The 13,913-nt window shown below is 38.2% G+C and overlaps 1 protein-coding gene across 1 annotated transcript in view; it reads right to left on the bottom strand.

Annotated features, from left to right (window-relative positions):
* GMDS (GDP-mannose 4,6-dehydratase) overlaps positions 1-12,134 on the bottom strand; it is a 547,683-nt gene extending 535,549 nt beyond the window's left edge. The window contains exons 1-2 of the mRNA XM_014542298.1: positions 12,077-12,134; positions 8,836-8,945 (exon numbers count right to left, since the gene is read on the bottom strand). Of these exons, the coding sequence (XP_014397784.1) occupies positions 8,836-8,945; positions 12,077-12,134 (168 nt within the window). The remainder of the gene's footprint in view (positions 1-8,835; positions 8,946-12,076) is intronic.
* Positions 12,135-13,913: the final 1,779 nt, after the last annotated feature.

Here is a 13,913-nt window from a genome sequence, read left to right as displayed (position 1 = left end):
ATATTCACCACTTCTTTAAACTCTTATCTACTGATAAGCCCTTGGGTGGCTTCCATACCTTCGCTATGTAAATAACACTACAATAAACATAAGGGTGCACCTATTCTTTTGCATTAGTGTTTTGGGTTTCTTCTAATATATACCCAGAAGTAGAAACATGGGGACATAGGTCAGTTCCATTTTTAATTTTTGAGGACTCTTCATATTGTTTTCTACAGTGGCTGTACCAGTCTGCATTCCCACCAACAGTGCATTAGGGTTCCCTTTTCTCCATATCCTCACCAACACTTGTTCTTTGTTGATTTATTGATGGTAGCCATTCTGACATGTGTGAGGTGATATCTCATTATGGTTTTCATTTGCATTTCTCTGATGATTAGTGATGTTCAGCATCTTTTCATATGTCTATTGGTCATCTATATGTTCTCTTTGGAGAAATGTCTATTCAGGTCCTCTGCACATTTTTTAATTGGACTATTTGTGGGGTTTTTTGTTTTGTTTTGTTTTTTTTGGTGTTGAGTTGCATGTGTTCTTTATAAATTTTGTATATTAATCTCTTATCAGACATATCATTGGTGAATATCTTTTCCCACTCAATAGGTTGTCTTGTTGATGGTTTCCTTCGCCATGCAAAACCATTTTAGTGGGATGTAGTTCCATTTTTTTATTTTCCTTTTTGTTTCCCTTGCTAGAGGAGATATATCAGAAAAATTACCATTAGAAATGTCAGAAATTTTACTTCCTATGTTTTCTTCTAGGGGTTTTATGATTTCAAGTCTTATATTTAAGTCTTTAATGGATTAAGTCTTTAATCCATTCCAAGTTTATTCTTGTATGTTCTGTAAGAAGGTGGTCTAGTTTCATTTTTTTGCATGCATCTGTCCAATTTTCCCAACACCATTTATTAAATAGACTGTCTTTATCCCACTGTATGTTCTCACCTCCTTTGTCAAGTATTAATTGATCATATAGGCATGGGTTTATTTCTGGGTTCTCTATTCTGTTCCATTGATCTATGTATGATTTTATGACAGTACCATGCTATTCTGTTTACTATATCTTTCTAGTACAGTTTGGTATCAGGTATTGTGATACCTCTGACTTTGTTCTTTCTCAAGATTGCTATAGCTACTGGGTGCCTTTTATAGCATATAAAATTTTTAATTATGCTATAGTTCTATGAAATATGCTATTGGTATTTTGATAAGGATTGCATTGAACTATAGATTGCTTTGGGTAGTATGGACATTTTAATAGTGTTAATTCTTCCTACCCATGAGAATGGTATATGCTTCCATTTATTTCTATCTTCTTCAATTGCTTTCTTCATTATTTTATAATTGCCCAAGTACAAGTCTTTTATCTACTTGGCTAAATGTATTCCTATGTATTTTTTTTATTTAATTGTAATTGAATACTTAGTTTGTGTACTTAGTTTCCCTTTCTAATGATTAATTATTGATATATAAAAATGCAACCAATTTCTAAATACTTCTTTTGTATCCTGCTACTTTACTAAATTCCTTTGTAAGTTCTAGTAGTTTTGGGGTGGAATCTTCAAGGTTCTATATATACAGTATCATGTCATAGGAAAATAATAACCGTTACTTCCTCCTTTCTAATTTGGATGCCTGTTATTTCTTCTTGTTGTCTGATTGTTGTGGCTCTGACTTACACTACTTTATGGAATAATAGTAGTAAAAGTAGACAATCCTGTCTTGTTCCCGATCTTAAGAGAAATGCTTGTAGTTTTTGCCCATTGAGTATGATGTTAGCTATGGGTTTGTCATATGTGGTCTCATTATATTGAGATATGTTCTCTCTATTCCCACTTTGCTGAGAAATTTCATTATAAATGGGTGCTAAATTTTATCAAATGCTTCTTCTCCATCTACTGATATGATCATATGATTTCTATCCTTCATTTTGGGTATGTGTTGTATCACGTTAACTGATTCGCAGATATTGTACCAACTTTGTGTCCCAGGAATAAATCCCACTTGATCATAATGTGTGATCTTTTTCATGTATTGCTGAATTCAATTTGCTAATATTTTGTTGAGGGTTTTTGCATCTATGTTCGTCAGGGACATTGGCCTATAATTTTCTTTCTTTGTAGTGTCTTAATCTGGTTTTGAAATTCAGATAATGTGGGTCTCCTTGTAAAATGAGCTTGGGAGTCTTCCCACTTGAATTTTTTGGAATAGTTTGAGAAGGAGAGGTGTTAGTTCTTCTTTGAATGTTTGGTAAAATTCACCCATGAAGCCATCTGGTCTAGGACTTTTTTATAGGCAGTTTGTGTGTGTGTGTGTGTGTGTGTGTGTGTGTGTTGTTGTGTTGTTGTGTGTGTGTGTTTTTTATCACTGCTTCAATTTCCTTAGTTGCAATCAGTCTGGTCAGATTTTTTTTTTTTTGTCTTAATTCAGTTTTGGAAGATTGTATGTTTCTAGGACTTTATCCATTTCTTCCTGAATATCCAATTTGTTGGTATAAAGTTGCTTGTAATATTCTCTTATAATTCTTTGTATTTCTGTGGTGTCAGTTGTTACTTCTCTTTGATTTCTGATTTTGTTTGGGTCTTCTCTCTTTTTTTCTTGATGAGTCTAGTCAAAGATTATCAATCTTGTTTATCTTTTCAAAGAACTAGTTCTTGGTTTCATTGACGTTTTGTATTGTTTTTTTAGAGTCTATTTTATTTCCACTCTCATCTTTATTATTTACTTCCTTTTATTCACTTTGGGTTTTGTTTGTTTTTCTTTATCAAGTTCCTTTAAGTGTAAAGTTATATTGTTCATTTGAGATTTTTCTTGTTTCCTGAGGTAGTCATATAATACTATGAATTTCCCTACTAGGACTGCTTTCACTGTGTCCCATAGATTTTGGGTTGTTGTGTTCTCATTTTCATTTGTATCAGGATATCTTTTGATTTCTTCCTTGTTCTTGTTGTTAACATATTCATTGTTTAACATGTTATTCTGCCTCCGTGTGTGCCTTTCAGTTTTTTTCTCTTAATTGATTTCTGGTTTCATACCATTGTGGTCAGAGAAGATGCTTGGTATGATTTCAACCTTCTCAAATTTATTGAGACTTGTTTTGTATTCTAACATGTGATCCATCCTGGAAAATGTCCCTTGAAAAGAACATATATTCTGTTTTTGGGGGGTGAAATGCTCTGAAAATATCAATTAAATCCACCTGATCTAATATATCATTTAAGGCCACTGTTACTTTGTTGGTTTTCTGTCTAAGATCAATCCATTGATGTCAATGGGGTATTCACATCCCCTACTATGACTGTATAACTTTCAATCTCTCCCATTATGTCCATCAAAATTTGCTTTGTATATTTAGATGCCCCTATATTGGGTGCAAAATGTGTACAAGAGTTATATCCTCTTGTTGGATTAATCCCTCAATCACTATGGAATGTCCTTTTTTGTCTTTTATTATAACCTTTGTTTGAAAGTTTGTTTTGCCTGATACAAATATACCTACCACAGCTTTTTTTGTTGTTACCATTTCCATGAAATATATTTTTCCATCCTTTTACTTTATCTGTGTGTCTTTCATTCTGAGGTAGGCCTCTTGTAGACAGCATATAAATAGGGCTTTTCTTTTTTTTAATCCTCACCCAAGGATATGTGAGTTTTTTTAAATTGATTTTAAAGAGGAAGGAAGAGAGAGAAAAAAACATTGATGTGAGAGAGAAACATGTGAATGGTTGCCCCGTACTCACCCTAACCGGGGATCAAACCTGCAACTTAGGTATGTGTCCTAACCAGAAATTAAACCCACAACCTTTTGGTGTATGGGACCACGCTCCAACCTAGCCAGGGTGGTTCTTGTTTTCTTATCCATGCAGCTATACCATGTCTTTTGATTAGAACCTTTAATACATTTACATTTAAAGTGATTATTATAGGTATGTAGTTATTGTCATTTTATTCTTTATAATTCTGTTCCTCTTTTCTCTGTCTTTTTAAAGAAGCAAATATATAACATTTTAAAGGGTGATATTCTATAAAACCTGACAATTCTTAGTGTTTTCCTCATCATGAGTGACACCTATAGATATTGTATAAATAATGAAGTAGGGTTTGATCCATTCTCTTTATGCTCTCCTTAATGTTTAATCTTGATCAAAATTCAAGAAACTATCAAGATTAAAAACTGTAACTTTAAACCTTCAAATAGAGTCTCTTCTCAATGAGAACTAGACCAGGGATGAAGCATCCCTTCACTTTTTCACGTGAAAATAGTTCATTCAAAACATGACTACTAGTAGATGGGAGGATTTCAGGGGCCAAATTAGGTGATTATGTCCAACAGCTTCGGACCTACTGTGTGAAGTCATACAAGGTATTTAATACAGACTAATCAATCTATTAATACATGACATTCCTTTTCAAGTTGTTTGCCAACGTTATGTTTTTGCTTTAAGATTAGCCAACCTTTTTATACCTTTACTTTGTTGGTTGTTGTTTTCTTTGTTACTAAAAAGGAGTAAAGGGGTATATTTAATTGTGCTATTTTAACTCTCTATAGAGTTTATTCTTGCCCATGCAGGCCCATCATCCCTACCCAACCACCCATTTACTCTTCAACTTGCCTCCCTCCAGCTGACTGTTGCTTCCCCATTTTCACAATAAAAAATGACCTTGCTATGCTAGCTAAAGTGTTGTTTTCTTTGTTACTAAAAAGGAGTAAAGGGGTATATTTAATTGTGCTATTTTAACTCTCTATAGAGTTTATTCTTGCCCATGCAGGCCCATCATCCCTACCCAACCACCCATTTACTCTTCAACTTGCCTCCCTCCAGCTGACTGTTGCTTCCCCATTTTCACAATAAAAAATGACCTTGCTATGCTAGCTAGTTAAAGACTGCCCCTTTGTTTTCTAAGAAGAACTCAGCCTAGGTATTGTCTATTCATAGAATTTGTAGCTCTTCTTCCCAGTGTTTATTTGCTCCTGCTTACACATTGCTGCCCCAAAGTATATTGTTTCCAGTTACTTCTGAGCCTAGTGATATTCCTTATACAAAGGCCAGATTCAAAATCAGATGAAAGCTCAGAGAAGCAAGTCCCCACAAATTATCTTATGATTTAATTATCTCATCTGAATCTTTAGTTGCACTGGTTCTCAAACTGTGGTACCCAGGAGGGCAGCATCAGTTACAACTAGGGACTCATTAGAAAGGCAGATTCCAGACCTTTGAGTCAGTCATCTGTGTTACAATGGGCTCTGGAAGATTCTGATGCACATTGAAGATTGAGCACATGTTGAATTAGAAGTCTATGCCCACCCAAAATTGCTGATGTTGACCCTGTCAATGCAGGTATGTATCTTACTCTTATCCTACTACATGCTATTTAATAACCCTGTTATTTTGCTCATGGTCTTGAGCAATCAGGGACTGCTGCTGATAATTCTGGAAATTTTCCAATGTAGCCTCTTCAAAAAATCACTCTCCTATTTACTTTGACCTAAGACAGAAAAATAAAGCCTGTTACCATCAGATTCCTTTCAATATTTATTCTCCAATTTGATCAATCTCTTAAAACTGCAGACAGCAGCCTATTAAAATTGAATACATTTTGGATAAACACCTTTTTACTCCCTCTCATTCATACATAACTCACATTTCCCCTGTGCTATGAGGAGGAATCATTTCTGGTTATGCTTTGTAGCTCTGTATTGTCTATAATACTTCTTTATATCACATTTGAGAATCTCACTCCTCAACCTCTCTTTTCTTGCCAATCATTGTTCCAATGATTCATGCCACCCATTGACTGTGACTTGCCAACTAGGCCTTCTATTGTCTATCCTTATCAGAATCACATCTGCTCTTAAAATTTCAAATGCCAGTGGAAGACAAACATTTGAGAATGTTTACCATCCACCACATCCAGAGGAACCACATGACTGATCACTAGTCCACAGGTCTGAATATTAGTCCACCATCTATCACAGAGGCCAGGCCCGATCACCAGTCCACCACCTATCACAGACATCAGGCCCCATCACTATTACACCATCTATCACAGACACTAGGCCCCATCACTAGTCCACCAGCTATCACAGACACCAGGCCCCATCACTAGTCCACCAGCTATCACAGACACCAGGCCCCATCACTAGTCCACCATTTATCACAATCACCAGGCCTGATCACTAGTCCACCACCTGTCATAATCACCAAGCCTGATCACTAGTCTACCATTTATCACAGACACCAGGCCCCATCACTTGTCCACCACCTGTCACAGTCACCAAGCCTGATCACTAGTCTACCATTTATTACAGACACCAGGCCCCATCACTAGTCCACCAGCTATCACAGACACCAGGCCCCATCACTTATCCACCATCTATCACAGATACTAGGCCCCATCACTTGTCTACCAACTATCACAGAGATCAGGCCCCATCACTAGTCCACCATCTGTCACAGACACCAGGCCCCACCACTTATCCACCATCTATTACAGAGACCAGGCCTGATCATCAGTCCACCACTTGTCATAGAGCCCGCCATACCTCACAAAGCCATTCCCTTTTCTCTGGACTAGCTACAGACACTCCTTGTTCCCACCATCCTCATCTTAAGTCTCAGTCCCCTGTGTCCACCTTGTAAGTAGCCCCTAACACCTATGCAGTCCAAGGATTCTTTCTGATGTACCACCTCTCTCTTCCATAACTGTGATGACTACAATGTGGTTCAGGGAACACTACCTCGAAATAGGGTATCTTGGCATATTGAGTAATTTAGTTTGAAGGAATTTTAGGAAATGGCAGAAGCAGGATGGTCACTCTGACCTTCCCCCTGCCCTTGTCCTTTGAAGCAGTCATAGAGCCCTCATGTAAGAGGTGTTCTCTCTACACGCAGAGAAGAGGAGCATCCTTATCTCCAAAAACAAGAGTACATCTAGAAGAATCCTAACAAATAGACCTTGCTAGGTTTCCCCCAGTGTACTACACTTACCTTGCAATCCTCGACCCACCATACATCTCCATGACTGTCCCACTCCATCAAACCTAACATAAAAATACTTAAGTTTCATTGTTTCTCATAACTTCAGTTCCTCATGAAAGCTTCCTGTCATGTAAAACTTTTATTAAATAAATTTGTATGGTTTTCAATTTAATTTTCAGACCCAGCCAGGGACCCTAGAAGGGTCGAGGAAAAATTTTTCCTCCTCTACATTAAACTGACAAAGACAGATTTACAGGAAAAACTTCTGTCATTTTCTCAGACTCCTTCATCTAAAATATCCATTATGTCAAGGTGCCAGATTTTGGAGTAGCGTGTCCTGAACTCATGAATTATTACTCAGCGCCTTCTCTTTTACTCGATACACAACCTCTCTAGCTACCAAAGACCCCTTGTTTATCCAAGGTCTCTCTGCCACACCTTTCCTTTTAGATTTACTGAAAGATTATGTTAATCTCGCCGGAATAAAAACCAGTCTGGCCTGGCTGGTGTGCTTCAGTGGTTGAGTGTCAACCCGTGCACTAAGAGGTCACCAGATAGATTCCTGGTCAGGGTGCATGCCCAGGTTGCAGGGTAAATCCCCAGTAAGGAATGTGCAGGAGGCAGCTGATGGATCAATGTTGGTATTTCTCTCTCGCTGATGTTTCTATGTCTCCCTCTCTTTTCCTCTCTCACTAAAATCAATAAAAGTATATTTTTAAAAAACAGTCTGCACCTAAAAAAACTCTTCTGTACGATATATAATCTATTCTAAAATCTGTTGCTCTTTAGAATATGTATTTATCACTCAATTATAGTAGGAATCTATGTATATAAATATATGTGTACATGTATAATACATTCATAATTACATGGCCTTATTTTCATATTATTGTAAGATACAGAACTAGCTATTAGATAAGGGTACAAAAGGTACTAAACATATCTGATATTACTTCTTAAAGTCTAAAAGTCAAGGCTCTCAGAAAAGATTACGAGTTAAAGTAATAAAATAAGTTTCCTTTCCTTCAAATGCTTTTGGCAGTTAGCTGCCAAATTCCTTGCTGGTGTTTGCCCATTTGCCTATAGAGCGATGCAACTCCAATTGGGATAAACAGAGAATCCAAAATGATTAATGTAAAAACTCCCAAATCAGGCCAGGGCATATGGATCACTGTGCAGGTTTTTGTTCTCTGTATAACATGAATTTATATAGATATACATATCTGAAAACTGGTTTTTAAAAAGGTAAGGCATACACACAAAGCTATATCAAATTTAAAATACAGTACCCTTGCTTCTTTTAAAGAAAGCAGGAAGTGTTGAAGGAGAAGAAGGAGGAGAAAAAGAAGACAACAATAATGATGATGATAGCAGCGAACCCCAAAGTTTCAGCTTCCATAAATTATATGGCCACCTTTCAGAAAGCAAAAATCTGTAAGTGTTAATTTTTCATTTAAGCTTGCCGGAGATCAACTTGGTTTTTATTGCTCTGTGTAATTTCCGAATTAAGTGACTTCACTGTGAGTGGAACTTTTTTATGTAGCACATCACATCATAAATTAACCCAAATGATGTTATAGCTGTTAGCTTACACAGGTTGCTGCTTTATCTTAGAATGTGGGAAGCGTGCAGAGCAGTTAAACACTAAGGAACAGGGGAAGCCACCAGTGCTCACCAGTAGATAAACAGCACAATGAGCTGGCATGGTTACAAGCCAAAAGGCACATTCTTCCCCTGATTATGATTTGTTATCAGAGTTTCAGTGGAAAACATGCACAGGAGGACGGCAGCAGAGGAAGCGGGAGGCCACTGTGTCCGAGTGACTCCACCAGCCTGTGCTTGCTCACTGAGTCACTCACCTCATAGCCTTTCTCCAGCAGGAACTCAGCCAAGTATGAACCATCCTGGGAAGAGAAGGAAAATTGAAAAACGTCAGGCCCATCATGGCCAGTCAAGAAGGCAGCCAAGACTAGGAGTTTTGAGGAAAGCGTTTAAGAGGTTCTATAAACTTAAATTATGAATCATGGCAAATAAAATAAAAGTAATACAGATGAAGATGGTAAACACTAAAAGGTGTCCCACTGTTGACGTTATTTCATTTGAATGCACAGTAAAGTGTTATCATTGTCATACTCACAGAGAAAGAAGTTAAAATCCAGGGGATTAACATGGGACTAAAGAAAGAACATGACACTTCAGAAGCAGATGGATTTAGAGTTAGGTTTGGCCACACTGGTGTCTAAAACAGCGAATTTCAAGTAATGTGCTCCAAGAATTTTTAAAACATGCAGTACCTATTTAGTCTGGGTCACTAAACTCTTTTCCCTTAGATTGTCAAATAAAAAAATGGCAACAGCCAACACAATAGCCATCCTGTATGAAGGAATCAAAATATACCTATTTTTTTGACACATCAGCAAAAGCATTTTTGCCACATAATTTCAACAATTAGTTTATATGCCATGAGATAAAAAAGCTTGAAAATCACGCATGTAAAATATACAAAATATGTGAGGCAAAGAAGAAGGCTTTGGTAAAACAAAACTCTAATTCTGAGAGTTGCAAAAGGCATCTCTGGGGAAAGGATGAGAAAGTAGTTATAGAGGTTTGGGGAGAGAGCAGTGTGAGTGTGAAGAGGAGGCAGAGAATACCAGGGTGCTGACATCATAGAAAAGACACCTTGGTGGAGAGGAGGAAGGAGAGTGCCTTTGCAGGGAGGCCTTCCAGGCACAGTGAGAGTTTGCTTCTAATCCAAGAATTCTGTAAAGTCACTAAAGAAAGGATTTTGAAGTAGGGGTCAGGGTGATAGGGTGATAGACATGATCAGATTTGTATTATTATCACTACATATATGTGTTCATGCACACAAACTTAAAAGAAAGTTGTTTATCTTTTTTATCCTATATAATGAAAGCCTAATATGCTAAGTGTCCAGTCATCCAGTTGTCCGGTCAACCAATCAAAGAATAATATGCTAATGATATGCTAAGGCCACTCAACTGCTTCCTATGACATGCACTGACCACCAGAGGGTAGACAGTCGACCATTCGACCAGTCTCTATGACATGTACTGACCACCAGGGGCAGATGCTCTGACGGGTAGGTTAGGTCCAGACGATGGGGACTGAGCGAGATGGGCCGGACATGCCCTTAAGCCCTCCCGCGGTCCCTCCCCGGATGGCCAACCTCCCATGTCCCCAGCCCCAATCGTGCACAGGTGGGGTCCTGAGGCCTGGCCTGCGCCCTCTTGAAATCCAGACTGAGGGCTTCCCCCTCTCCCCTGAGTGCATGAATTTCATGCACCTGGCCTCTAGTAAAATAATAAATACTTAATTTGTATGCATCTTAAATCATGCAGTTAATCTCTACATTAAATGAGGGTGTCTAGCCTGGCCGATGTAGCTCAGTAGGTTAAGTGCTGTCCTGTGCACCAAAAGGTTGCCAGTTTGATTCCCATCCAGGGCACATACTTGGGTTGCAGGTTCGATCCCAGGTTGGGGCATGTACAAAAGGCAATCAATGGATCTCTCTCTCTCTCTCTTTATCTCTCTCTCTCTCTCCCTCTCTCACTCTCCCCCTTTGTCTTTCTAAGCATGTCCTCTGGTGAGGATTTTAAAAAGAAAAGTACATACGGGTGTCTGACTAAACACAGGGATTTTCAATCAGTTTTTTATAATTCTTTTAAATTTTTCTGAGTAAGAATGGTCCATTTAAACTAATATATTCCATGTGCCACTGGCAGGTACAGAAAGTATGAGAAATCGCCATTCTAGAGGTTCTATAAAAAGTCACCAGCCTTGCTCAGAAAATGAATTGCGTAGACATTTTGCAAGAAATCCTGCAACTGTTCTTCTGCTTTTAGTCCAGGTAGGTCCTCTCCATCCCATCCAGATGCACAGAAAGATGGGAGGCTCCAACTACTAGAAATTTGTTTACTCAAAAATAGCTGGGAATATTCAGGTTTTCTTTGATTTCCTCTCTTTAAAAAAGCTTAGCCCTGGTCAGTGGTTGGAGCATTGACCTGTGTACCGAAGGGTGACAGGTTTGATTCACAGTCACGGGCATGTACCTGGGTTGCAGGTTCAATCCCATGTGTGGGAGGCAACCAATGGATATGTCTCTCTCACATCAATGTCTCTCTCTCTCTCTCTCTCTCTCTCTCTCTCTCTCTCTCTCTTCTCTCTCTCTCCCCTTCCACTCTCTCAGAAAAGCAATGGGAAAAATATCCTTGGGTGAGGATTAAAAACAAAGAAACAATAAACAACAACAACAAAAAAGCTTAAAATAATCCATTTAATTTCAAAAGTTCCTATCTAATACACCAGGGAAAAGAAAAGGCCTTATTATTGCCATTATTTGACTTGGAGACACCTACAAGTCCTGGAAAATGACAGGACTGCCCAGAGGATGTTTATTACTTAATTCAGAAGTCACGCATAAATTTAAGCAGGATGACCAGGCAAGGCATACAGGGACATACTCTGTGGCTCACTAAAACATCCAGCAGATTTTCTTCTGACTTTTTGACGTAAATATTCTGGTTTGGCAGACTCAAGTGGAGAAAAAGAAAAGTAGTTTGGCATATTCCTTTCCTTTCAATCTTAAAATATACACAATTGCATAATTTTTATATATCCAATATGCAAACTAAATCAGATGAGGGGGTTAAGTAATTCTGACCAGGACAAGCCGGGTCATTCTCCATGATCATCGGAAATGTGAGAATAGTCAGTAGTCTTACAAATTGATCAATAAGAAAACAGCTTAATAGAAAAAGCATTTACAGTACGATGACTACTTTTATGTTAAGTGGAAAAGCCTAAGAAGTATGTATTTTTGTTTTATCTTGTTGGTGTTATCATTTTGAAGCAAACAACACCAAACTTTTCATGTTTCATAATTTCTCTTGGAATAAAAAGTTAAAATACTTTATGGTCTAACACAGTTGCACAGAAGGTGTTGGTTTTCTTGTCTTTTTTGAGGCAGAGGTGAAAGTGCTAGAGGCCCATGGGGGCAGGAGAGCTGTGATTATGTAGAAGGCTGATGTGAAACAGACCTGACAAGACTGAACCCTGTCAATAAGGTCTTGTTCTTCTCACCCAGGCCACATCTCAGACTTTCCAACTGCGCTGGAACATTCTGAACCAGTAGTGGCATGCGCTTCCTCTTCACTTCCTTGCCAGGCCTCCCAAGTGATAGGGCCTGGGCAGCACAATGAGTGGGAAGTGGAGCACAGCGAGGCCTCCTGGTCTCTGTCCCAGGGCGCCCAGTGGGCCTCCCTTCGTCCTCTCCCCAGGTCCCTGAGGGGACTATGCTTGGAGACACGGAATCTAAACAGACAAGCGTCCCCCAAGCCAGAAGGATTACTGTTTCTAACTCCTCTAGAAGAACAGGGTTGTTAGACTAATGACTAATGTCATGGTAACTGAGAACCTGCAACCAACACTAAATTCTCACACCCAACTCCTCAGAAAGCAAGGAACTCATGGACTAAATTTCCAACTCATTCGCTATGAACATAATTAGTCTGATACAAATTCCAGCCTGGGTTCAATCCCTGTTACAGAAAACTTTAATTGGAGAAATAATATCCCAATTGTGACTCTTAAATTTAATTTTGCACGTGGTTATTAAGAGTATCCATTTCATATTAAATGCTACATAGTTTTAAGTAATCACCATGGCTTTAACATTTTCAAGACAGAAATATTTTCTCATTTTTACAAGAACTCGGCCTAGAAGGCAAGCTGCCATTTGGCATCTGAGATAACTAAGGCACATGGAGGTTAGCCAACTTGCCTAACATCACACTAGAGACGAAGCCAGGATGAGAATCCACATCTCCCATTACTTTGACCTAGGAAACAGCCTCCTTCTTCACCCTCTTCTCTACATGGGACATACCAAAACACATTTGAACCCAACAAAATAAAATAATATAAGTGTATTCATTTTAAACCAAATTGATTTAGTCATTTTCCAGTACAGAGTATTTTTATGGATTAAACAGTGCTTCTAGTTTTAATCAGGTGACCCAAACTCAGAGACATCTTGTAATTTTGGAACAGGGCACAGCGTCTGAAATTTCTCAGATCTCATTGGGCACATGCACTACTTAGGGAGCAGTGTAGTGTTGTTTGGAGGTGAACTTCAATTGGTGGTAGGTGTATGTTTTGGGCTCTCGGGCCAAGGGGGCAGGGCCACTGCCCAAGGTTCAAAAGGACCAAATTTAGGTGTGCCTGGTATCTATAGTCCCTATACTTAGGTATCTCTGTTCACCTTTCACAAGTACTCAGAAATGTTCCAGATAAACAGCCATAAAAATTAAGAGTAATTCCAGCAATTAATTGGATTGTCTGTTTTCTTGGTATTGAGTTGCATAAGTTCTTTATGTATTTTGGAAATTAACCCCTTATCAGGTGTATCATTGGCAAATATGTTCTCCCATACAGTGAATTCCCTTTTCATTTTGATGCTGGTTTCTTTTGCTGTGCAGAAGCTTTTTAGTTTGATATATTCCCATTTGTTTATATTTTTCCTTTGTTTCTCTTGCCATAGGCATTGTATCAGTGAAAATTCTGCTACATGAAATGTCTGATATTTTGCTGCCTACAGTTTCCTCAAGGATTTTTATAGTTTCACAGCTTACATTTAAGTCTTTTATACATTTTGAGTTTATTCTTGTGTATGGTGTAAATTGGTGGTCTAGTTTCACTTTTTTGATGTACCTATAGAATGTTCTCAACACCATTTATTGAAGAGACTGTCTTTATTCCAATGTATGCTCTTGCCTCCTTTGTCAAATATTAACAGCATAATGGCACATGATCTCACTTATATATGTGGAATCTAATGAAAAAAATAAACTGATGAACAAAATAGATCCAGAGATACCAAAGCATGCAACAGACTGATGTATTTCAGAGGGAAGGCGGG

The sequence above is a fragment of the Myotis brandtii genome, unplaced genomic scaffold, assembly GCF_000412655.1.
Source record: "Myotis brandtii unplaced genomic scaffold, ASM41265v1 scaffold298, whole genome shotgun sequence".
Classification (NCBI taxonomy): Eukaryota; Metazoa; Chordata; class Mammalia; order Chiroptera; family Vespertilionidae; genus Myotis; species Myotis brandtii.
This window is presented reverse-complemented; position numbering and strand designations above follow the sequence as displayed.